Source organism: Acinonyx jubatus, chromosome D3, assembly GCF_027475565.1.
Source record: "Acinonyx jubatus isolate Ajub_Pintada_27869175 chromosome D3, VMU_Ajub_asm_v1.0, whole genome shotgun sequence".
NCBI classification, from domain to species: domain Eukaryota; kingdom Metazoa; phylum Chordata; class Mammalia; order Carnivora; family Felidae; genus Acinonyx; species Acinonyx jubatus.
In genome coordinates this window covers 54,099,058-54,122,776 of record NC_069392.1, presented here as the reverse complement: position 1 = coordinate 54,122,776, position 23,719 = coordinate 54,099,058, and the positions used below count along the sequence as shown (strand labels likewise).

The 23,719-nt window shown below is 36.1% G+C and overlaps 1 protein-coding gene across 5 annotated transcripts in view; it reads left to right on the top strand.

The window, feature by feature from the left end:
• Positions 1–23,719, top strand: part of NOL4 (nucleolar protein 4) — a 413,504-nt gene that overhangs the window by 77,587 nt on the left and 312,198 nt on the right. For 3 of the 5 annotated variants that reach the window (XM_027068730.2, XM_027068731.2, XM_027068729.2), the window contains exon 2: positions 12,672–12,821. In XM_027068730.2, the coding sequence (XP_026924531.1) occupies positions 12,672–12,821 (150 nt within the window). Of the gene's footprint in view, positions 1–12,671; positions 12,822–13,801; positions 13,865–23,719 lie in introns of those variants that run through there. The other 2 variants (XM_053206588.1, XM_027068732.2) reach the window with 2 other exon arrangements.

Genomic DNA, 23,719 nt, shown 5'->3' with positions numbered 1-23,719 from the left:
ACTTCAGAATCACAAGTTCTTTGTATTTCCAGGGCAACAGCGGTCTGGGTCAGGGAAGTGGTGAAAAGTCACTACTGTAAGAGAGTGTCTGACGAGTAAAGTTCATTTTGCCAGCATCTGAACATATGGCAAATCAGTGTTTTTCCAGACTTCTTTGTGCTGGCAGGGATTGGCCTCCTAGTAACTTGGATTTCTGTTTGTGCCAAAGAGAGGATGAATATTCTCCATAAATAATTGTAATTATCTTCTCATTGAAGCAACATAAACTTGGAATTCAGTACTGTTTTCTTGAATAGATCATCAATTTTGGAAAGAAGTGGAATTAAATTTTCTGTTTTTACAAATGAATTGCTGGTACAAAAATTAATAAATTTTGTATAGGTTTGCCTTTCCCAAAAACGTATTTTTCGGTTGAAGTACTTTAGGTTGAAATACTACATTTTTCTCTTTGTGCTGCTTTTATTTTGTAGTGGTTCCCCCCCCCCCCAAATACTGTCCATTTAAAATTCTACAAGTTACCTTGTCTCCTTTTTAAAAATACGGTTAGTAACTTAAACACTTTAGAAGATGTTAAAGAATGCTGCAACCTAAAAGTTCTTAATTTGGGTTATAAACATTTTACTTAAAATTAGAGTGCATTTCTTCAGTAATTGATAAAATCAAAGTTTTGTGGGGTTTTTTATTTTGTTTTTGTGTGTGTGTGTTTTGTTTTGTTTTTTTGTTTTTTGGGTTTTTTTTTTTTTTTGGCTGAAGGTGTCTTACAAAGTATTTACTCTACCAGATACTTGTTTTTAAATATATGAGTGAAGTGAAGAGGAAGAGGTGAGGGCCAAATAGCAGGATCTTCCCCTAAGGTTAAAAAAGGGAGGTTAGGGCTGCAGATGACCACTTTGAAAATTAGCACTTTCTGCTGGAATGAGAGTGGAAATGTATATTTCATGTCTCTTTCCTATTAATAGGGGATGACTGCTTGAGCCCCCAGCCCTGGATTTGTATCCTAGCACAAGCTAGTGATTGGAGAAAGTTACTTATATTCTCCATGCCAGCTTTCCTGTATGTAAATTGGGAACAGTAACTGAGCCTGCCCCAGAGAGTTGTTACAAGGGTGAAGGACCCTGCTTACACCTTGCACCATGTTAGCAGAGACTGCCTGAGCACAGGGACAGCTTCATGCACAGCAGCAGCTGTTGCTAGCACTCGTTCCACTCCCACCTCCCATGCTGTCCTCAGCCTTGTAGTTCTTATTTCATCTACCAGTCTTACTCTTTCATTTTACTCTTTATTTTTCCCTTTTCTGGGGAGGGGGGTCTCATTCATTTCTCTCCTTCATAAATTCATTCATTGATTTCTTCAGTAAACCTTCACATTTAGTCCCCAGGAATGGCTGAATTTTTCCTTCCCCAAATTTCTCTCACCTGCCCCTTCCCTTCCCCTCTTGCTACAATCGCTCTTATTTAATATGGATATGCTGTACACGTTACTGTTACAGTAGTTGCTTTAAAGCACTGGTCTGATTTTGTGATTCTCATGTTGAAAACCATTGTAATGGTTTCTCACTACATCTTCAATAACGTATTAACTGAACTGACATCCATGACCACATCGGGTCTACCCCATAATTCTGCTTCATTCTTTTTTTTGTTTGTTTGCTTCAAATGTTTATTTATTTATTTTGAGAGAGAGAGAGCAAGCAGGGGCGAGGCAGGGAGAAAAAAGAATCTCACGCAGGCTCCGCAATGACAGCATGGACCCCAATGAGGGGCTCAAACCCACAAACTGTGAGATCATGACCTGAGTCGAAATCAGAGCAGTCCCTTAACTGACTGAGCCACCCAGGCGCCCCATGTTTCATTCGTATCTGTAACTAACTCCTCTCCTGATTTCTCAACCTTTACTGCATATTAGAATCCCTGAAGATGTTAAAAACTCCCTTGCCCAAGTGCACCCATGATCTATTAAATCACATCCTCTGGAGAAAAGACCTAGGTATCAGAAATTCAAAGTTCACCAGGAGATTTCAATGTGCAGCCAAGATTGGGAACCAGTTTTAGAGCATATTGGCTTTATCATGCTCTACTTGTTACAGTCTCTTTTGACCTACTCATCTAAACTAATGGTAGACTGCGAGCTCCTTCAGGAAGGGAAACAGCTTATGAGTTTTTCTTTGGAATTAGCTAAAGTAATCTATCACAGTATCTTGCACATAGTAGAGGTAATTTCTTAAAAAAAATAAAAAATTTATTTATCTTGAAAGAAAAGATGGAGCATGAGCAGGGGAAGGGCAGCGAGAGAGAGAGAGAGAGAGACTGGGAGAGAGGGCGGGAGAGAGGATCCCAAGCAGGCTCTTGCACCTTCAGCATCAGTGCAGAACCCAAGGTGGGGCTTGGACCCACCAACCATGAGATCATGACCTGAGCCAAAACCAAGAGTCTGACGCTCAACTGACTGAGCCACCCGGGCAACCCAGTAGAAGTAATTTCTTAAGCCTTGCCAACACTTTATACTTACTCATACTGCCCCACTCCTGGGCTTTCTGATTGCATCCGTCCTGCAGAATTATATTCCAAGGCATCACCCTTAGGTAGTTACAGTAAGTTACGCCAAATTTGGGTCCCTTTCCATATTCATAGACTGAATCCTCCTCTTCTTCCATTCCCCCATTGCTTTGTCTCAGCATACCACAATGGACTTGCCAATGGAAAATGAACTTAATACGGTCAACTGAGAGAGTAGGAGGAAGGGTACCTTTCAGTTTAGGTAGCACTTTGAAAAGTATTGGCAAAATTTCAATTTTTTGCAGATGGTCTCTATAAATTTTTGAGTTTAGGACTCTTGAATATTGAGTGTTGGAACCCTTTTTTTTCTTTATTATGTTGTTTTATTTGTTGTTTATGAATTGACAGAGCTTCATACTGCTTTTATTTGTAAATATTTCACTAAAGTTGCCATCCCATCAACTTTATCATGATAATTTTGTCATTTAAGATAGCTGTTTGATAACAACTAGACTGAAGAAGGACAGGTGAGATCACTATTTTCACTCACTGATTCCTAAACAGTAAATGTGTTATATTGGCCTTAGTTTGAATTGTGTAATATAATTATGCCAGTAGATGTTTTATTTGATATATCAAAAATTTGACTTTCAAATATTTTTCTTTAATGGAGCAGAAAATTCTCACAAATTATCTGAATATGCTTGAGTGACATATTAGTATCAATGTCTATGTGTGTCTTACCAGAGCTTAATATTGGTGCAAGCACATATACCCCTCTGTGGAGAATGGGAGTCAGGAAGGATTGCAGGAGAGAGATCCCTGAATGGTTGTGTTCCCATCAGTTCTTGTTTAGCTTCATAATGTAATTGGAAATGAGGAATTTCGAAAGAAGTTGAATTTGAAACTTAGGAATAGTGTATTCTAAATAGCTCCTGTAAGGCCAAGAAAAGACATGAAAATCTTTTACGATAGTCTTTTAACATAATGGCATATTGATTTCACTATAATCACATTGGTATCTCTAAACTTTGTGTCTCTCATTTACTAAATTCGTGTTTGCCTTAAACTTTTTTGTGTATGTATGTTATCTGACTGATGGGCTGTTAGTAAGCTAGCAGGAAGTGAAGTAAGGGTGATTCATTTTTGAGCTTAACTATTATCTTCCTTCAATAGCATTTTAATGTGTTAATATAATACAATTAGGACATTGAATAAACCATAATTTTTTGAGCACAGATTTGCCATCACACATTCCATTTACAAATTTGATTAGTTTTGCTATCATGTTAACTTTAACATAAAATTTTTCCAATAGTACCTATGTTTTATAGCACCCTCAAGTGTTATGTTAGATTAGTTAGTTTTTTGAATTGTTATCTAAGGCTTTTTATGTCAATGGTTGACTACAGGAACTGTGCTATAAAATATTCACTTAATTCGTTAAATATGTCACTCATCTTGAATGACATAAAAACAGTGGTATCCTGGGGCTAGTTTGTACTAATTTAAGAGAGCTAATTGTTACATTTTCAGGAATTGTATAAGCCATTTGTGAAACAGCCATTATTAAACATTAAGGGATATGAACTTAGTAAGCTATTTACTCTGAGAGGTGGTAGAAACTCAAAATGTATCACTGCCTAGTTATGTTATTATTATTCATACTCTTGTTTTTTAAAGTTTATTTAGTTTTGGTTTGAGAGAGACAGAGACAGCACGAGTGGGGGAGGGGCTGAGAGAGAGGGAGAGAGAGAATCCCAAGCAGGCTCTGTGCCGCCAGCACGGAGCCCGATGCGGGACTTGAACTCATGACACTGTGAGACCATGACCTGAGCTGAAATCAAGAGTCAGACACCTAACTGACTGAGCCACCCAGGCTCCCTATTATTCATATTCTTGAGGTAGCTTTTCTGGTCTATTATGTGGTATTTTCAGACTGCTATGCTGTTGTGCATCTCTTCCTAACTCTGGGCTTGGTGACTTCACACTGGTATCTTGAAATATTCTTGGGTGGAAGTACTTACACCACGGAAATCAGCAAGTACCACACATCAGGGCTGGATTTATTGTTCTGCTTATGGCCCTAGTGCTGAAGCTGAAAGAAGTCTCAGTTTAATAAAATTTATACAAGGGAGAAATAGTACAACAGTAGAGTATATACCATGTTAAATTACAAAAGAACTTATTAGGAAGAAGTCTGCAATGAAGTTCCATTTGACATTATCATGGTTTGAATAAAATAGGCTGGTTTTGCTGACCAAGAATTGAACACAAGTCAATGAAAGCATTCTGTGAGAATTAGTTGTCTATGTGGAATTTACAGTAAAAAGTATTACGTATTTTGCTATTATTTATAAGTTGTATGCTACACATCCTTATGTTATTAAAGTTTGTAAAAACCTTGTGTATGGGGCGCCTGGGTGGCTCAGTCAGTTGAGCGTCCGACTTTGACTCAGGTCATGATCTCGCGGCCTGGAGTTCGAGCCCCGTGTCGGGCTCTGTGCTGACAGCTCAGAGCCTGGAGCCTGCTTCGGATTCTGTGTCTCCCTCTCTCTGACCCTCCCCTGTTCATGCTCTATCTCTCTCTGTCTCAAAAATAAACATTAAAAAAATTAAAAAAAAAAACCTTGTGTATACCAACACACTGCTATAAGCCTTGGTGATTTAGCCGTTTCCATTTTCACTCTACATTTATGGGTGTGCAGACTGTTAGAATTGTATTGTAGGAACTCCTTTTTTGATGTTTTGCCTCTTTGAAATTAAGTTTTTTTTTTAATGTTTATTTATTTTTGAGAGAGAGACAGAGCGTGAGAGGCGGAGGGGCAGAGAGAAGGAGTCACAGAACCCGAAGCAGGCTCCAGGCTCTGAGCTGTTAGCACAGAGCCCGACGTGGGGCTTGAACTCATGGACTGTGAGATCATGACCTGAGCTGAAGTTGGATACTTAACCGACTGAGCCACCCATGCGTCCCTGGCCTCTTTGAAATTAAAATCTATGTTGTTGCAAATGGTAATAGGCAGCATTACGTTAAGTGAAATAAGTCAGATTGAGACGGACAGATGCCATGTAATATCATTCATGTGCAATGTATGAAACAAAAGAAATGAATAAACAAACAAAAAGCAGAATCACACCTATAAATATGGAGAAAAAACTGGTGGTTGCCAAAGGGAAAGGGGTTGGAGAGATGAGCAAAATGGATGGGGACGAGTTGGGGCAGATACACGTTTCCGGTTATAGAATGGATAAGTTACAGGAATAAAAGGCACAGCATAGGGAATATAGTCAGTGATAGTGGAATAGTGTTGTAATGGTGACAGATGGTAGCTACATTTGTGGTGAGCACAGTGTAATGTAGAGTATTTGAATACCGTGTTGTCCACCTGAAACTAATGTAATATTGTGTGTCAGCCATACTCAAAAATTTTTTTAAAATTTAAAAATGCATATTTAAAATACAATAAAATAAAACAAAAAAGAAATTAAAATTCAAAGCTATTGGAGACTGCGTATTTCAACAGTGTTTTTGAGGTATGACACACCCCATGTAATTCATCCACATAAAGTACACAATTTAATGTTTTAGTATATTCACAGGATATAAAACCATCACCACCATCATCTAATTTTAGAACATTTTGTCCCTACTAAAGTCCCTTCTTTGTACCCATTAGCAGTCAATCCCCATACACTCCTCTTCCTCGTTCAAAGCATCCAATAATCTGCTTCACATCTGTCAATGTGCCTTTTCTGGACACTTCTTATAAAACGAATCAAGTAATAGGTGTCTTTTGTTGTGTCTGGCTTCTTTAATTTAGCTTTATATCTTCAAATTTCATCCATGGCATAGCATGGATCAATACTTTATCCCTTTTTATGTCAGAATAATATTTCTTAGTATGGTTATACCACATTTTGTTTATATATTCAGTCCAGAGGCATTTTATTATCTCTATTTTTTTTGCTGTAATGAATATGCTGCTGGATTTTGTACAATTTATTTTCTGTGAGCCTATGTTTTAATTTCTCTTGAATATATGTGTGTACTTAGGGCTTTTTCAGTCATCTGGTAAATCTGTTAAATTTTCAAGTTCCTGTCAGACTTTCCAAAGCACCTGCATCACTTTGCATTTCCACCAGCAATGCATGAGAGTTCCGAGTTCTCCATATCTTTGCCTATACTTATTTTTGATTATAGCAGTCCTAGTCAATGTGAAGTAGTATCTCATTGAAATTTTTATTTACGTTTCCCTGATTACTATTTCTGTCATTCATTTCTTCTTGTGCTTACTTGCCATTGGAACATCTTTGGGGAAATGTTTATTCAAAATCTTTACAATTTTTTTTGTTTTAGGTATACAACATAATGATTATGGTGTAGATATATAATGATTATATGATTATAATGATTATATGTAATGAGACATATATCAAAGTGGTCACCACAATAGGTCTGGTTAATATCCACCGCCACCCATAGTTACAACTCTTTTTTTATGATAGGAACTTTTAAGATCTTAGCAATTTCAAAAATGTAACACAATATTATTATCTATAGTAACCATGCAATATATTATATCCCCAGGATTTATTTATTTTATAACTAGAAGTTTATACCTTCAAAATTTTGACCATCTTTACCCATTTTATCCACATCCTACTTCCTGACCCTGGTAACCACCAGTCTGTTCTTTGTATCTATGAGTTTGGTTTTTTGTTTGTTTGCTTGTTTTTTTACATTCCATATATAAGTTAAATCATATGGTATTTGTCTTTGCCTTATTTCTTTTCGCACAGTATCCTCACGAACCATCTATGTTGTTGCAAATAGCAGGATTTCCCTTTTTTTTGTGGCTGAAAAATATTCTATGTGTGTGTGTGTATAATACCACAATTATGTGGTAGCACAAAATGTGGCTTATATACATATGACCACATTTTCTTTATCCATTTGTCCATCAACAGATAGATACTTAGGTTGCTTTCATGACTATTTTCTCCCAACATTCATAGCTATTGTAATGAAAATGAGGGTGCATGTATCTTTTTGAGTTAGTGTTTTTGTTACCTTTGGATAAACCCAAAACTGGAATTGCTGGATCATATGGTAGTTCTATTTTTAACTTTTTGGGGAATATCCATACCATAGTGTTTTTCATAGTTCTGCACCAGTTTACATTCCCGCCAGCAGAGTGCAAGGGATCACTGTTCTCCACATCCTCACCAACATTTGTTATTTCTTGTCCTTTTTATAGTAGTTATTCAAGCGTGTATGAAGTGATATCTCATTGTGGTTTTGATTTGCATTTACTTGATGGTTAGTGATGTTGAGTACCTTTTCATGTACCTATTGTCTGTTTGGGTGTCTTTGGAAATGATGATTCAGATCCTTTACCTATTTTTGTAATTGGAATGTTTGTATTTTTAGCTATTGAGTTGAATGTGTCCTTTATATAGTTTGGCTATTAACCCCTTATCGGATATATGATTTTCAAACATGTTCTCCCAGTTCTGTGGGTTGTTATTTCACTTTTTTGATGGTACCATATTCAGCATAAAATTTTTTTTAAATTTTAATACAGTTCAATTAATTTTTCTTTTGTTGCTTTTACTTTTGATTTTATAACTTGGATGACTTTGCCTTACCTAAGTTTAAAAACATTTACTTCTATGTATGGTTTATTTTTTAAAGAATTTTAAGTTTTAGCTTCTACATTTAGGTCTATGGTTCATTTTGACTTAATTTTTATGTTTGGTGTGAGGTCGGGATTCCATGTCATTCTTTTGCATGTGGGTATCCAGTTGTTCCAGTACCATTTGTTGAAAAGACTATTTTTTCCCTGCTGCATTGTTTTGACACTCCTATTTAAAATGAATTGAAAATGAGTGTAAGGGTTTATTTCTGGAATCTCCATTCTATCCCATTGATCTATATATCTGTTCTCATGCCCAGTACCATGTTGTCTATTATGTAAGATTTATAGTAAGTTTTGAAGTCAAGAAGTATGAGACTTCCAAATTTCTTCTTTTAAAATATTATTTTGGCTATTCTAAGTAACTTGCATTTATATATAAACTTTGACTTGTCAATTTCTGCAAAAAACTAGCTAGAATTTTTAAATGGGGATTACACTGAATTTGTAAATAAGTTTTTGGAATATTACCATCTTAACAATATCAAGCCTCTGCTCTGTGAGCATAGGCTATTGTTCTATTTATTTGGGTCATTAGAAGTTTTTATAACAATGTTTTGTAGCTTTCAATGTATGAGGCTTACACTTCTTTTTTAACTTTTTGTCTAAATTTATGTTTTGTATTCTAATTTTTAGATGCCATTGTAAATGAAATGATTTTCCAAATTCATTTTTGGGTTTTTTATTGCTAATGAACAGAAATGCAATTGATTTTTATATATTACTTATGAACCTCAAATTTGCTGAACTCACTTATTAATTCTAACAGTTATTTGGTGGATTCCACAGAGTTTTCTATATACCGGATCATGTCATATACAAATAAAGATAGTTTTTTCTTCCTTCTTTTCAATCTAGGTGAACTTTCTTTGTTTCCTTCCTTCCTTCCTTCCTTCCTTCCTTCCTTCCTTCCTTCCTTCCTTCCTTCCTCCTTTCCTTTTCCTTTTTATTTCTTTTTCTCTTTCTCTTTCTCTTTCTCTTTCCCTTTTTCTTTTTCTTTTTCTTTTCCTTATCCTTATCCTTATCCTTATCCTTTTCCTTTTTCTTTCTTTTGCCTAATTGTACCTCCAGTAAAATATTAAATAGCAGTGGCTAGAGCAGACATTCTTGTTTTGCCCCTATTCATAGTGGGAAAGCATTCAATCTTTCATTATTAAATATTGGTCATGGGGTTTTTATAGATGCCCTTTATCATGAGAAAATTTCTTTCTAGTTTATTAAGAGTTTTTCTCAGGAAAGTATATTGGTTTTTGTCAAATGCTTTTTCTGCATCTATTGAAGTGATCGTATGCTTTTTGTCCATTCTTCTTTTTTTTTTTTTAATGTTTATTCATTTTTGAGACAGGGAGAGACAGAGCATGAACAGGGGAGGAGCAGAGAGAGAGAGAGACACAGAATCTGAAACAGGCTCCAGGCTCTGAGCTGTCAGCACAGAGCCCAACACGGGGCTCAAACTCACGGACCGTGAGATCATGACCTGAGCTGAAGTCGGACGCTTAACTGACCAAGCCACCCAGGCGCCCCTTGTCCATTATTCTTTAATATGGTACATTACATTAATTAATTTGGGGGGCACCTGGATGGCTCAGTCAGTTAAACATCTGAATGTTGACTTAGGCTCAGATCATGATCTCGGCTCAGGTCATGATCTCGCAGTTCATGAGATGGAGCCCTGTGTTGGACTCTGTGCTGACAGCACAGAGCCTGCTTGGGATTCACTCTCTCTCCCTCTTTCTCTGCCCCTCCCCAGCTCCCACATGCACACACTCTCAGAATAAATGTATAAACTTTAATTAATTTTTATATGTTAAACCAACCTTGTGTACCTGAGATTATCCTACTTGGTTATGGCATTTATGAGTTTTAATGAGTGTGGATGTAAATTGAACTTCATCACAATTGCAAGCAGATCCATATGACAGAAGGATAATAGGTGATTTCCCTTCCCCAATGCATGTGATTTCAATATTATCTTGATTAACACTGATTTCTTGAAAGTATATTAACTGTTAATCACTGATGGTGAAGCATTTCCTATATATGTTCCCATAGCCCAATTCATACCTTCTGTATTCTAATTCATACAACCTGTAGTTATATGATAGCCACCTAAAGATTTCAAGTCTTAATCCCTGAAATTTGTAAATGTTCCCTTGTTTAGAAAAAGAGTCTTCATAGATGCAATTAAGTTAAGGATAGCGAGTGAAGAGGTTACCCTGGATTATCTGGTTAGACGTAAATGCCTTCAGATAAAATGAGTCATTAAGAGAAAGAGACACACGAAGGAGAGACACATCAAAAAGAAGAAGGCAATGTGACAGGGCCTCAAGGCATGGAATGCTAGCAGCCACAAGACTGGAAGAGACCAAGAATGGATTCTCCTGTAGAGCTGCCCGAGGGGGTGCAGCTCTGCCACCATCTTTGAATTTGGACGTCTGGCCTCCAGGCCTATGAGGAAATAAATTCTCTTGTTTTAAGCCTCCTATTTGTACTAATTTATTACCAAAGTCACAGGAAATCAGTATACACCTCTAACAATTATTTGTTTGATATTTTTTTTCTGTACTAGACTGTGAACTCCACAAAGACCTTGATCATCTGTCTCATACACATTGGTAATTTTAGTGCCTAGTAGAAAGCTTGGCGATGTATTTGGTCTTTCTGGGATAATTGTTGAAGGAGCGAATAAGTAGGCTGTGATTCCTATGTCGCTCATATTTTATTAACTGTATACAGTCACTATGTTTCTGATTATCCAGCAAAGGAAATGAGAGGAAACTGTAAGTTTTATGAGTTGGAGAAAAGACAAAATTTTATGTGTGTTTTTGCTGGTGGGAAGAGCTAAAATTTGGATATCTAGCCTAGGAACAATGGATGTTCTCTGAGGAGTGGGTGTAGGTTGGAGTGATTGGGGGATGGGCATCTGAAATGGTGCTTCCCAGGCACTGTACTCTAAGCTACCTCAGTTTTTCGGGGTAGTTACGGCCATGCTTCATGCGGTTTCTCTGTACTTTCACTACATATGCTGGTCTTGTATCACAAGACAATAAGGGATTATGGGATTATCCATGAGACCCAGTATAGAAGAAGAGATGGCTTAAGATGTTAAAGGAGAGAAGTGAGAAAGATATAAACCTAATGAGGAATCACCTGCATTCTAGGTAACTGTGGAGGAGTGCTTCAAATTTAACAGAGGTGAAATACACAATCCACATATATTTGAATATATATGTATTTGAATATATATGTAGTTATTTAAATATATACATATAGTTATTTAAATATGCCATTTGACTCATTGACCGCATAATAATTTAGCTCAGATTAATCACTCTCTTATGCTGTATACCAAATTAATGCCTACATCATGTTATTTCAGATTATGCCTCGGGGTCCACATAAGAACATTGTGTGTGTATGCACATGTGTGCATGTCTGTGTTTGCAAATAGGAAACGCTTTCATATAAGATTAAATGTTTTCTTGTCTAATTCCTAATTTCTTATTCTTTTCTTATGAATTTCTTATTTCTCATCATTTATGGGAGCTTTTTGCTACACTTTGTACCACCATGGCTTTTACCCTGTGTGAATTCCCACTCACTTCAAATTCTGTTTCTTCCAAGAAGCTACCTCAGTCGGAGGTGATACCTTTATTCTTTCAACTCCTATAGTATGTTGTTTACATTTTTATCCCAATCATTAAAATGACAAGAGCTGCTATTTGTCAAGTGTTCACTATATGCCAACCAATTGGGTCACATCCTTTTCCTATGTTATTTCATTTGATTACAATTCTCTGAAGCAGCCTCTATTATCTCTGTTTTCCAATTGAGAAAACTGAAATTTGAGAAGAGTGAAATTTAGGGGAATTTCAGTGATTTGCACAAAACATACAATTTCTGAGTGGAGGGTCCAAAGTTCACACCTGGACTATCTCTAGAGCTTCCATTTTTAACTTGAACACTTATTGCCCCTTAGTCTAATCTTAAATTATATGGTGTTTAAGGTTAGGGATTCCATATTATTTCTTTTATTTCTCTAATAACAGCTTCCAGTACCCAGCAACTCAATAAAATTGATTGGATGAATGAATCAATATTTAGAATGAAATTATTGTAGTAAAAATTACTAAGCCTTAAAATATGTTTTAGAATACTTTAAGAGTGTTATGCTGATGGCAACAAATAAGTCATTATAAAACTTAAAAGATGTTATTTATGGGTAAGCATGATCACTATGCCAAATATCTTTTTTCATATTTCTTAAAGTTCTATATGTAAATGTGTGAAATTATGCAATATTCACTCACAAGTTTTTAAAGTTTCCTATCAGATGATTTGGCTCAGTTTATCAAAATGTTTTTGTTTAATTACCTCTTTGTGGTGAATATATATTTCTGTATTAATTTTGTGTCTTTCTTTTATTTATTTATTTATTTATTTATTTATTTATTTATTTATTTTTTGGTTTTGTTTCCAGGATGGTGTAGGGGTAGATGAGAAGCTGTCTTTGCGGCGGGTAGCTGTGGTTGAAGATTTCTTTGACATTATCTATTCGATGCATGTGGAAACAGGGCCAAATGGAGAACAAATTCGGAAACATGCTGGACAAAAGAGAACTTACAAAGCAGTAAGTTAAAAAAAAAAAAAGACAGAAAATAGAAAGGCATGCATTTTGGAATTTGATATTATGTATGTTTGTTGAAAATGGTTTAAATATTTATAAATAGTCTATCTTTAATATAAATTAGACCATATCATGGTCACACCCAACATGTAAACTATTATTATTACTGATTCTGTTTTGGTCGTATATGCACTAAGTCTGTTGCATATAATTTAAATCTGTCTCTAGCACTCTCATTTTGTTTTCTTTAAATATACATAAAATGTGGTAGTCCCAGTCAAATGCCCACAAATGGAAAGATATATTTGTGTTACATATTCAATACATAATATATATTCAGATCATAAATATATGATATATGGACTGGGTCATATGAACTTTTGTACTACCACTATAGTCTTAACATTCCTTCCTTTCAAATCATATTGTGTATTATAAGTATTTCCATTTAATACTTATATTCACATGGATAAGAAAATTTGATGTACTTTTCTTGTGTCACCTTATATTAAATACATTTGTCCTGAAGAGTATGCATTTCTTAATTTTCCAGAGCAGAGGATTAAAATATATGTGTTGTTTTCATAGATCCAATGCCCTTGAACATTTTAAAATGAAAATAGACAATTATGTATATCGTAAATTATGTGGAAAATAGATTTAATTAATTGTTAGATATTGAAATATTTTCAAAATGGAGTTATATATTATTTCTAAAGTTTCTAATTATATATACAGTTTGACCTAGACATTGTAATCTAGCTTTTATTTAATCAAACATTTTATGAAATCATCTTATAGATATTTCGTCCTTTCTGGGAAAATTGAACAGTAAATTATTCTTTTCCAATATGAGCAAAGTATACATCAGAAGTGTTTTATCAGCAATCAAAAATAATATCCTTTTTTAGAATTCTTATTGAACTTTGCTTTTGGCTACCTTTTTATTGACTGTTTTCAGCTATATTGATACACAATATCAGTCTGGATCCATTTTTTTTTCAGATACAGAAAAATGTGTGAAATGCTCAAAGTTTCAAATACAGGTACATATGTTTGAAAATTAGCTACTGAGCATAAGAAATAGCTTCTTTTCCATAACTATTTTTTGCTATATTTCCAGGGTCATATTGAATCTTTGTAGTTGCATAATAACCCCTAATACATGTTGTATTTATCTCTCCTTCTCTATGGTTTTGTTTCTTGGCTGTTTCCAAATTGCATGGTTTGTGGGCAGGCACTACTGTAAGTTTCCTTACATAATTCTGCCACATAAACTTTCTTTTGACTTACATATCCTAGGAGACATTCTTATCATGACTAATGGCAATGGCCTAGCTTCTTAAAATATTTTTATGTAGACTAATATTACTGAACATACTCATTTTGCTTGTCTCCTAAGCCAGGGTTTTATCTTTGGATATTGGATATTAACAGGAAAAAATATACATCGATCTACTAATATCACTAACTGTGTACCCTTAAGATAATGCATTTTCATGAAATAGCTACCTGAACTTGATAGAACTTCGTATGGTAGGAATGCATAAGTTCAGTTGTGAAATGGAAACAAACGTGTCAACAAAAAAGTGGCTTCATTGTCAGTAGTAGTGTGGCAGCCAAATCTGTTTAGGTGCCAAAAGCAATTTAATATGATTTAATCTTTGAAGTGTATTTATTAGACACCTTTAATTGAAACGGAAACATGATGTAGACCTAACTCTCACCGTTTTCTTAGATGAAATGTAGGGAATGTGATCCCTTGCCATGATTCTTGCTAGACACTTCCAATAAATTGGTAAACATGTTTCCAACATGTATTATTTTGCATTAACATTATGAAGATATTGTATGCATTTTGGGGTGGAAATACCAACTTTGGACGTATAAGTAGCACTGAAACATCATCCATTCCCTCTTGAGAACATCCTATTTGAAGATCCTTTCCCAAGTTTATTTTTAATTTCCACATCTAAGATATTTTCACCCTTCACTAATATCATGAAGATTCTTTTTGGCATAATCTTTTACCTCCTGCTTTCTCTTAATTGAATCCTAATTAGGAAAGATTTCCATTTTATAGAGTAATAATACATCATAGAACAAAAAGAACCACTGCAATGCCAGCAAAACTGTGCATATCACTCTATAATAAATTAAGTCTAATGTTAAAATTTAATATAAATGTTCAACTAACAGGGCATAAAACTAAATGCAATTTGAAATGGAATGGTTTAGTGGTACTAGGGCCCTACACTGTTGGGTCAGTGTTTAATTCTCAAGACTAATGCTAGAATTGGCTAGTCATTGGTAGAATTAGCTAGATACCAATTGCAATTACAATGGTTCCCATTAAGATTTTTTTCTACTTCTAACACATTAGTCATAGCGCATGCATGATTATGTTTATTGACCTTTTTTCTCCCTTTTGCTACATGGCCAAGAAATCATACTTATACAACTAATCATTAAAGCGTTTCATATTGTTTTAATAATATTATCAATAGATTTAGTGATCATTTTATTTACTTTGCCTTTTTTGCAAATCTTTCTATGTTTTCACTCTGCAGGAAATGGTGGTCCTTTAATATTGGATTAACTTTTGAATGCTATTTGTTTTTATCTATCTGCGGTATTGTCATTCCTTGAAATATCTAGGCATTATACAACTTAACTGTTATCACAATCTGACCTGATTATAGATAAAATTGGAGGGTATGTGTCCTACTCATGAGCTCTTTTTAAAAAATCCACATAAAATGACACATTTTAGGAATATGTAAAGGCTATCATAATTATTTTGTTCAGTCATTGGGGAATTCTAGTGTCTTTTAGGTTTTTGCTTTTTTTCTGCATTTATCCTTGCATATGTATGAACTATTACTGCTGCATTAAATGTATTTCCTTCCTTATATTTGACTATAGTCAACTCTTGATTATCTGTATGAACAGAATGGAGAGGAGGAATGGCTCGTTCAAATATCACTTACATTTGAATTGAAGATAAATCTTTGTACTGAAAATTGAATGTTAAGTGTGCTTAGTAATTTGGAAGTTTACTCCAAAATTAATGACGTAACATTATAAGAAATAATTGTGAGATGTCTAGTCTTCTAGTACTTAGTTCTTCCCAACTTCTGCCCGCACTTTACCTTTGGAAATATGTCACTCGTCTTCCGTTATCTTTTGTCACTTGTGTTTTATCACAGGCTAAGCACAGCTGCCCTTCCAGTAATATTTCTTAAGTTAGGGTCCAATTAAAGGGTTAAATTTCAAACTCTTTCTTCTACATGTAAAATAGGAGGAACTGGTAGAAATCTGGGAACTAAGGGGAAAAGTTGGTGTTTTCAATAGAGAGAACAGTCTGCATATAAATGTGTACACACACACACACACACGCACACACACACAACTTGTAGTGTGATACAGTAAACCTACATGTATTATTCACATACATAGCTGCCAATAATTACATTCATTTAATTCAGAGTGGAGAACATATGCTGTAGCTAAAAAAAAAAATAGGCTAGAAGCCAGACAAACTCAGTTTCAGATTTCAAATCTAGCACTTCCTATCTGTATCAGTTTTGGCAAATTATTTACTTTTTTTTCCTCCTCCTGTTTCAAGGGCGATAACAATATGCATGGTGTGGCGAAATAAATCAGTTCATATGTGTAAAGTGCTTGGTACATGGTCAAGTTTGGAATAATTTTATTTATCCTTTATCCAATCACTACTCATGTTCCAGGTAGAAGAATAAGCAGGACGATTCCCATAGATCTGTCATTGCCTTAGTTACAATTATGGATATAATCTCCTCTGCCCGCCCCGATGCCTCTGTGTTGGGAGATAGGAATAGTAATAACTTTTCATGCATTCTTTTATGTCACATTCTAGACATCAGCATCCCTGGAAGTCCACAGTGCAAGTTTTATCTGAGGTTTCACTGGGCAGAAGGGAGGCATGAAAGCAGGCCAGGGTTTCCATGTTTAAAAGGTCTCCTGCTTCATGGAAGTTTATGAGAATTCCATTCTTTTTATTTGCTCTTTCCAAAGTTTGAGTCTGTTAAGTTACTTTCAGATTAATTTTTTGAAAAAATTTTAAAACTGGCTCTCTTTAAGGAATGTGTTTTCAATATGAATTGAACATCCATTTGTAGGGATGTACTATAGAAAAATAATGTATCATGCGGAATGTATTGTGCATTCCTACTCTGAGAATTGAAAAGGTACATCTTTATTCTGTGAGACCTAGAATACTTAACCTTAGCTTTAATTAGCATAATTTTTGTTCTGTTCTTTTTATAAATACCTATTGGTTTGGTGTTTCCACTTCTGAATAGGACATTTTAACTTGCACCAGTTTCTCATGATATGTATGTAAAATTTTCTAGAATTCTTGTCAACTTATGAGACTAATGAGAAAAATTTGTAGCCATTCTGGTGTGAAAAAATAATACTACACTAAAATTTAAGAGTTCTAAACAATTAATTTAACCACTTTTTGGCTTAGGCTACAGTTTACTCAGATACAAAATGAGGGGGCTACATTTCAGGTTTTTTCAAACTCAAAGAATAACTCCTGTGTTATTGGTGTGTATGGGGCCGTCACTGTGCTGGAGACATAAGAGATAGTAACCAAAGTGAGTAAATTGGTTTGCACCAGAAATGTCCAAACATAGAGAATGTATCCTGCTGTTACAAAGGCAGATTGGCTGATAAGCATAGAATAGAGCTAAAAATATTCCTGCTCCACTCTGATCCAGAAAATTCTTCTATAAATAATCATAATGATGATGATAAGAGCAATAATGAAAAGGATCTATAGTCATTGGACTTCATATTTCCAGGAATTTAAAATAGTAATCAAAGGAGAAAGTCCATAAAATATTATCAGTGTCAGCAAATCTTCACTGCACTCCATTTTTGTTAAAAATTTTGCAGTAATCTGAACCATGTGATGAATGAGCAGCTCCTTAGTTATGGGATTTTAAGCTGCTGCACCACACATACGGCTATACCCCAATTGCATTTATTCTTGTTCAGAACGTGATGACTTTGCTATATATCCCTTTTGCTTATTCATGGTTTTTTTCTGTATCTTTATTGTAAACATGAATAATCATGTGAAGATCAGTGTTACCCGTCTTATGGTCCTATAGTCTGAGACAGCGTTTAATAGGATTTGCTCAATCTTACTATTGAAAAAGAGAGCTACCTACGTACTTCCGTGATTAGTGCCAGAGAGGCTTTGCTCTCCAAATATTTTTCCCTTCCCTATCACAGTGCCTCAAGTTTTAGTTAGGATTTAATTTACTTGGGTTAAACCATGGCCCCTGTATCTTTATACAGCCTTCAAATATCCTTGAACAAGAAAAGCTGGAGAGTAAATTAGGCTTCTAGCAGTCATCGACACTTTGTGTGATCATTTTACACATTTGCCTCTGTCGTATCTAGCTGGGTTTAACTCAACCATAGAGAAGTATACGGGATGGGAATGTGTGTTGCCCTAAATAAATGTTTTGATATATGGCACCCCAGGTAGCATAGGATCTGCTGGATTTTTGTATGAGCCCTAGTCTGGCATTACACTTACATATAGCTTTTGAAACATGTATGATAGTTAGAAGTTGAGATCTCATGTCATCAAGGCAAAGGTGAAAAACCTTTACAAACCTCATTTGAAAATATTTTCCAAAAAGAGGATACCATTTATTTTAGTGTTTTTAGAACGTGAGAACAGTGTTTAAAAATATGTTAGAAAGGTTGGGGTGCCTGGGTGGTTCAGTCAGTTGAGCCTCCGACTCTTGATTTCAGCACAGGTCATGATCCCAGGATCGTGGGATCCAGCCCCTTGCCAGGCTCCACACTCACAGTGTGGATTCTCTTTCTCTCTGTCTTTCCCTCGGTGCCTTTCTCCCTACTTGCACTCTCTCTCTCTAAAAATAAAAAAAAGGAAAAAAGGGCACTTGTTGTATGAGCACTGGGTGCTGTATGTAAGTGATGAATCACTAAATTCTACACCTAAAACTGATATTACACTGTATGTTAACTGGAATTTAGATAAAAATCTGGAGAAAGGAAAAAATTAAAAATTGATGGGAAGTATTAGATTTAAAACTCTGAAACTTAAATCGGATTTTCTAGTAAAAAGTACTATCCAATCATGATTCACTATAATACAATAAAAAGTGTATGCTTCTGTCTCTTCTCAATCCCTTTTACTATTTTCAATTCTCTCCTTCCCTGCCACAGATTCAAGTGCATGGATAGGGTGTTACTGAAGCTAAGTGTTGAGGAAAATGTTCTCTGGGACCTAGAAGTTAATATTATGCTGATAAGCCATCTTCTTTGAAGTAATGCAAAGAAATTTCAAAAAAAAGTAACATAGCAAATGAATATAGGTTCCTGCCTTGTTTATGCAGGGAACATTTTTTTATTTCATTATTATAAACTACAGTGGCTTTAAAAATTTTTTTTAATGTTTATTCATTTTTGAGAGACAGAGACAGAGTGCAGTCAGGGGTGGGGCAGAGAGAGAGAGAGAGAGAGAGAGAGAGGGAGGGAGGGAGGGAGGGAGGGAGAGAGAGAGGCACAGAATCCAAAGCAGGCTCCAGGCTCTGAGCTATCAGCACAGAGCCCAGCATGGGGCTTGAACTCACATACCTTGAGACATGACCTGAGCTGAAGTTGGACACTTAACCAACTGAGCCACCCAGGCACTCCTACAGTGTCTTAAATAAACAATTGTTCTGGATATCAGATAGAGATAGAAAAAAAAACCTTAAAATTATTCCAGCTTCAAATAATTTTGTAGACATTCTCTAATATTGAATTCAATGATGGTATTATGAAATTATAACTAGTTTATCCTTGAGAGTTTATGAGTACAAAACATTTTCAATGATAGATATTTTATGCTACTTGGATAAGTTTCCTTTTTTGTTTGTTTGTTTTTGCGTTTTATGACTAGGTAGATGTTGAAATAATCACACATTTCTTGATGATGGGGGCACCGTATCTGTTTCTCATACCACTGTGTCAAAGAAGGCACTCAGTTGTCGAAGGAATAAATTCTCCTTGTCTTTGTGAAGCCCTTGCCTTTTTGATACCAACTAAAGAGTATAAAGATGTTACTGTCACTGGGAATAATGAAATAAGATTAGCAGTGTATCCCATGGCTGTAAAGACTGTGGACTGCACAGCCCATGTTGACCTTGAAAAGAGCCCCAGATTTATGCAATTTTGTAGGTTATGAATAGGGTAAAAAAAATATTTTAACACAAGTGCTTCTCATTTGCTTTTCAGGCAAAACTTGAATATAAGAAAACTTGATAGCTCCATTAAATAATGCTATCATCTTTGGGGTGTCTGGGTGACTCAGTCAACTAAGGGTTGGACTCTTGATTTCCGCTCAGGTCATGATCTCATGGTTTGTGGGTTCCGCCCCCGCATCGGGCTCTGCACTGATAGTGCGGGCCTGCTTGAGATTCTCTCTCTCCTCCTCCCTTGTTCTCTCTCTCTCTCTCAAAATAAATATAATTTTTTAAAATGATGCTATCATCTTTGAGGCAGGATATAAACACTACTTACTTTTCCAGACATTGGTTTATTTTTATCAGATACTTACACCTACATATTCCACACATACACACATATATAGGTTTTAGGCAGGTGATTTCTAAGTATTGCAAACATCTATTAAATTTAAACATGGTACACATAATGTTAGATCTACTTTTATATTAGAGCAGCCATACTATTGTTGAAAACTAAAAATAATTTTCAGCCTAATAAGTCAGATGGGTAAAACATCTCAGAAGGAAAAAAAAAATCAATGGCAAGGCAATTAGAGTTATTATACAACCATTCTGAAACTGAATACTAGTGTACTGCCATTCACCAGAATTGATTTATTTCTCATATAGGTGTAGTTAAAATTATCACAGGTGGGCAGATTAATAGTGCAAATCCATTATACTCAGAAGCTGTCTTTTTGGTAGTGGAAATCGTCAAAAGACATAAGAACTCACCAAAACCAGTTAATCATCAACTAATGTCACAAGCCCTGTCGTTAAGAATTTTTGTATTAAACGATAATGTCCCACTGAATAGATCTATTCCTTGAAAGGGAATTAACCTTTTGGAGAAACTATTAACTCTTAATGTCCAGCCTGGTAAATTGCTACTTCGGCGCACCCTTGTGGTGAAAGTGAGCCAGTGCAGCTTTACAACAGGATGATTAATGCCTACCAGCTGGTGATTCTCACTCAGATCCAGAGATTTAGGTCTTCCCTGGTGTGGTGATGGTATAACAAACAAAAATCTCCCGAGTTTCTTCAAGCATATGCATGGGTGCACCTGTGTAAATACTTACATAAGTATATAAAAGGGATAAACTATAACAGGAAGAAGAGACAGGATGTGGATGACTAGGATGAGGTAGTAGAGAGAAAATGGTTCCCGTTTTGATGTCAACCAGACTTGTTTTGTTTTTACTTATTTTTATTTTTTTCTCTACTGTGAATAATGCTGCTCTAAGCATTTGTGTCAAGTTTTTTTTGTTTATTTTTGAGAGAGAGAGAGAGAGAGAGAGAGAGAGAGAGAGAGAGAGAAAGCATGAGTGGGGAGGGGCAGAGAGCTAGGGAGACACATGATCCAAAGCAGGCTCCAGGCTCTGAGCTGTCAGCACAGAGCGCTACCTGGGCTCGAACTCACAGACTGTGAGATCAAGACCTGAGTGGAAGTCGGATGCGTAACCATCTGAGCCACCCCGGCTAAATCCCAGATTAGGTAACAAGTTGGACTTGTATTATGTGAAGGATTTTTTTTTTGAGGCTCAGAAATAATATATGTAAAAATTTTAACAGTAGTTCCTTCAAACATGATATTATATTGAAGGGAATGGAAACTTTTTTTTTTTTGATATGGAGTTTCTGTGGGGTGACAGATTCTATAAACAGCTTCTTTAAAAACTTATTTATTTATTTAATTTATTGATAGAATGCAAGTGAGTGAGGGGGAGAGAGAGAGAGGGAGGGAGAGAGAATCCCACCAGGTGCAGAGAGAGAGAGAGGGAAATAGAGCGTGGAGTCCAGAGCCGGGCTCCAGCTCACGTGAAGCGGGGCTCCAGTTCACACGATGCAGGCTCAAACTCATGAACCATGAGATCGTGACCTGAGCCGAAATGTGATGCCTGACTGGCAGAGGCAAACAGGTGCCTCTACGTAGCTTCTTACTAACTAGATTTTGAAAGATCTCTTTCTTTGTATCGTCTGTGCTCCTCTTTGGCCTATGGATAACACTCACCCATGTCTTTCATGCTTGACTTTCCCAGAATTGAGATTATGATTCACTGGCTTTATCAGAAACAGGTGTCCTTTCCTGATAGGTAAAAAAGAGACCAGCCTTCACCTATTCCTGGTCTGTTCACCTGCCCTACTCCTCCCCAGCCCCCTCTTTTTTCCGGGGAAGTCCTCTCCAGTCAGTACATGGCACAGCTGTACTCTGCTCCTTGGCTACAGTAATGGGAAAGGAGGTGAATCCCAGAAGACACTGACTTAGCTGCCACTTTTGAGAATTAGTAACTTTGACCAAGAAATCTCTCTCTTGGTATGCTTTTTCTCTTAAGTAGGGAACAGGTAAACATGGTATCTTTGACCTATGTATCCGTTAGTTGTATCATTATCTGTATAATCTAAGACAACATTTCTCAGTCTGGCTCTGTAGGTCTTTCGGCGGGCAGTTGGCTTTGTCCAAATACTCCAAGCCATTTAATACCCTTCACCCCTGAATGTTATGTTCCAGCAACACAAGCCCGGCTTCCTGTGAGAATCAGAATGCATCCCTATTCTCTATTTCTGGTCACCTCTATAGCACAGTAAACACACCAAGTTGAGAGATGTTTTCTTCTTTTTTAAAAAATTTTTTAATGTTTATTTATTTTTGAGAGAGAGACAGAGCAAGAGTGGGGGAGGGCAGAGAGAGAGAGAGGGAGACACAGAATCTGAAGCAGGCTCCAGGCTTAGAGCTGTCAGCACAGAGCCCGATGTGGGGCTCGAACTCACGAACCATGAGATCATGACCTGAGCTGAAGTTGGACGGTTGACCAACTGAGCCACCCAGGCGCCCCGAGAGACATTTTCTGAAGGATACCATGTGGCCAGTTCTCTACTTAGTATCTCAGAAAATTGTTATCATTATTTGCCGGTTGTTGAGCAGTTCAAGAATTCAGACTATGATTTCTGCATCCGTGGCACATAGTTATCCTCTCATGACTGTGCACTTTGCCTGCACAGATCTTTGTGGGTTCTGTAACTTACTGGACTCCTGAGTAGTGAAGTCTAACCTTCTCCATTTATTCCCATTTCCCCTAAGGTACCTAATTCTTGCCTGCTTTAAGTACCTGTGGCAGTGGTATTCTTAGGTACCTATTTCAAAGGAAACACTGCATCCCCATTGACCAGCGCCCGTAGTAGTAAAGGTAAAGTTTAACAGAGGGGGTTGCAGTCAGAACCAAGGGAGAGCTTGAATGTGCTGATGAATTCTAGACCAGGAAGTTTGAATTCTTTTTTTTTAATGTTTTTTTTGTTTGTTTGTTTTTGAGAGAAAGCATGAGTGGGGGAAGGACAGAGAAAGAGGGGGACAGAGGATAAAGAAGGTTCTGAGCTGACAACAGCAAGCCAGATGTGGGGCTCAAGCTCACAAACTGTGAGATCATGACCAAGCGCCCTGGAAAGTTGAATTCTAACTGGTGTTTCCTAACCCCAGTAAATGCACTAATATTTCATATTATAAACATTTTTCAGAAAAAATCAAGAGAGGAAGTAAATTCCCCACAATTCCCATGTGTGTAATTGTGTGTTTTAATGTAGCTGTTTGTACTGCAAGTAATTATATAA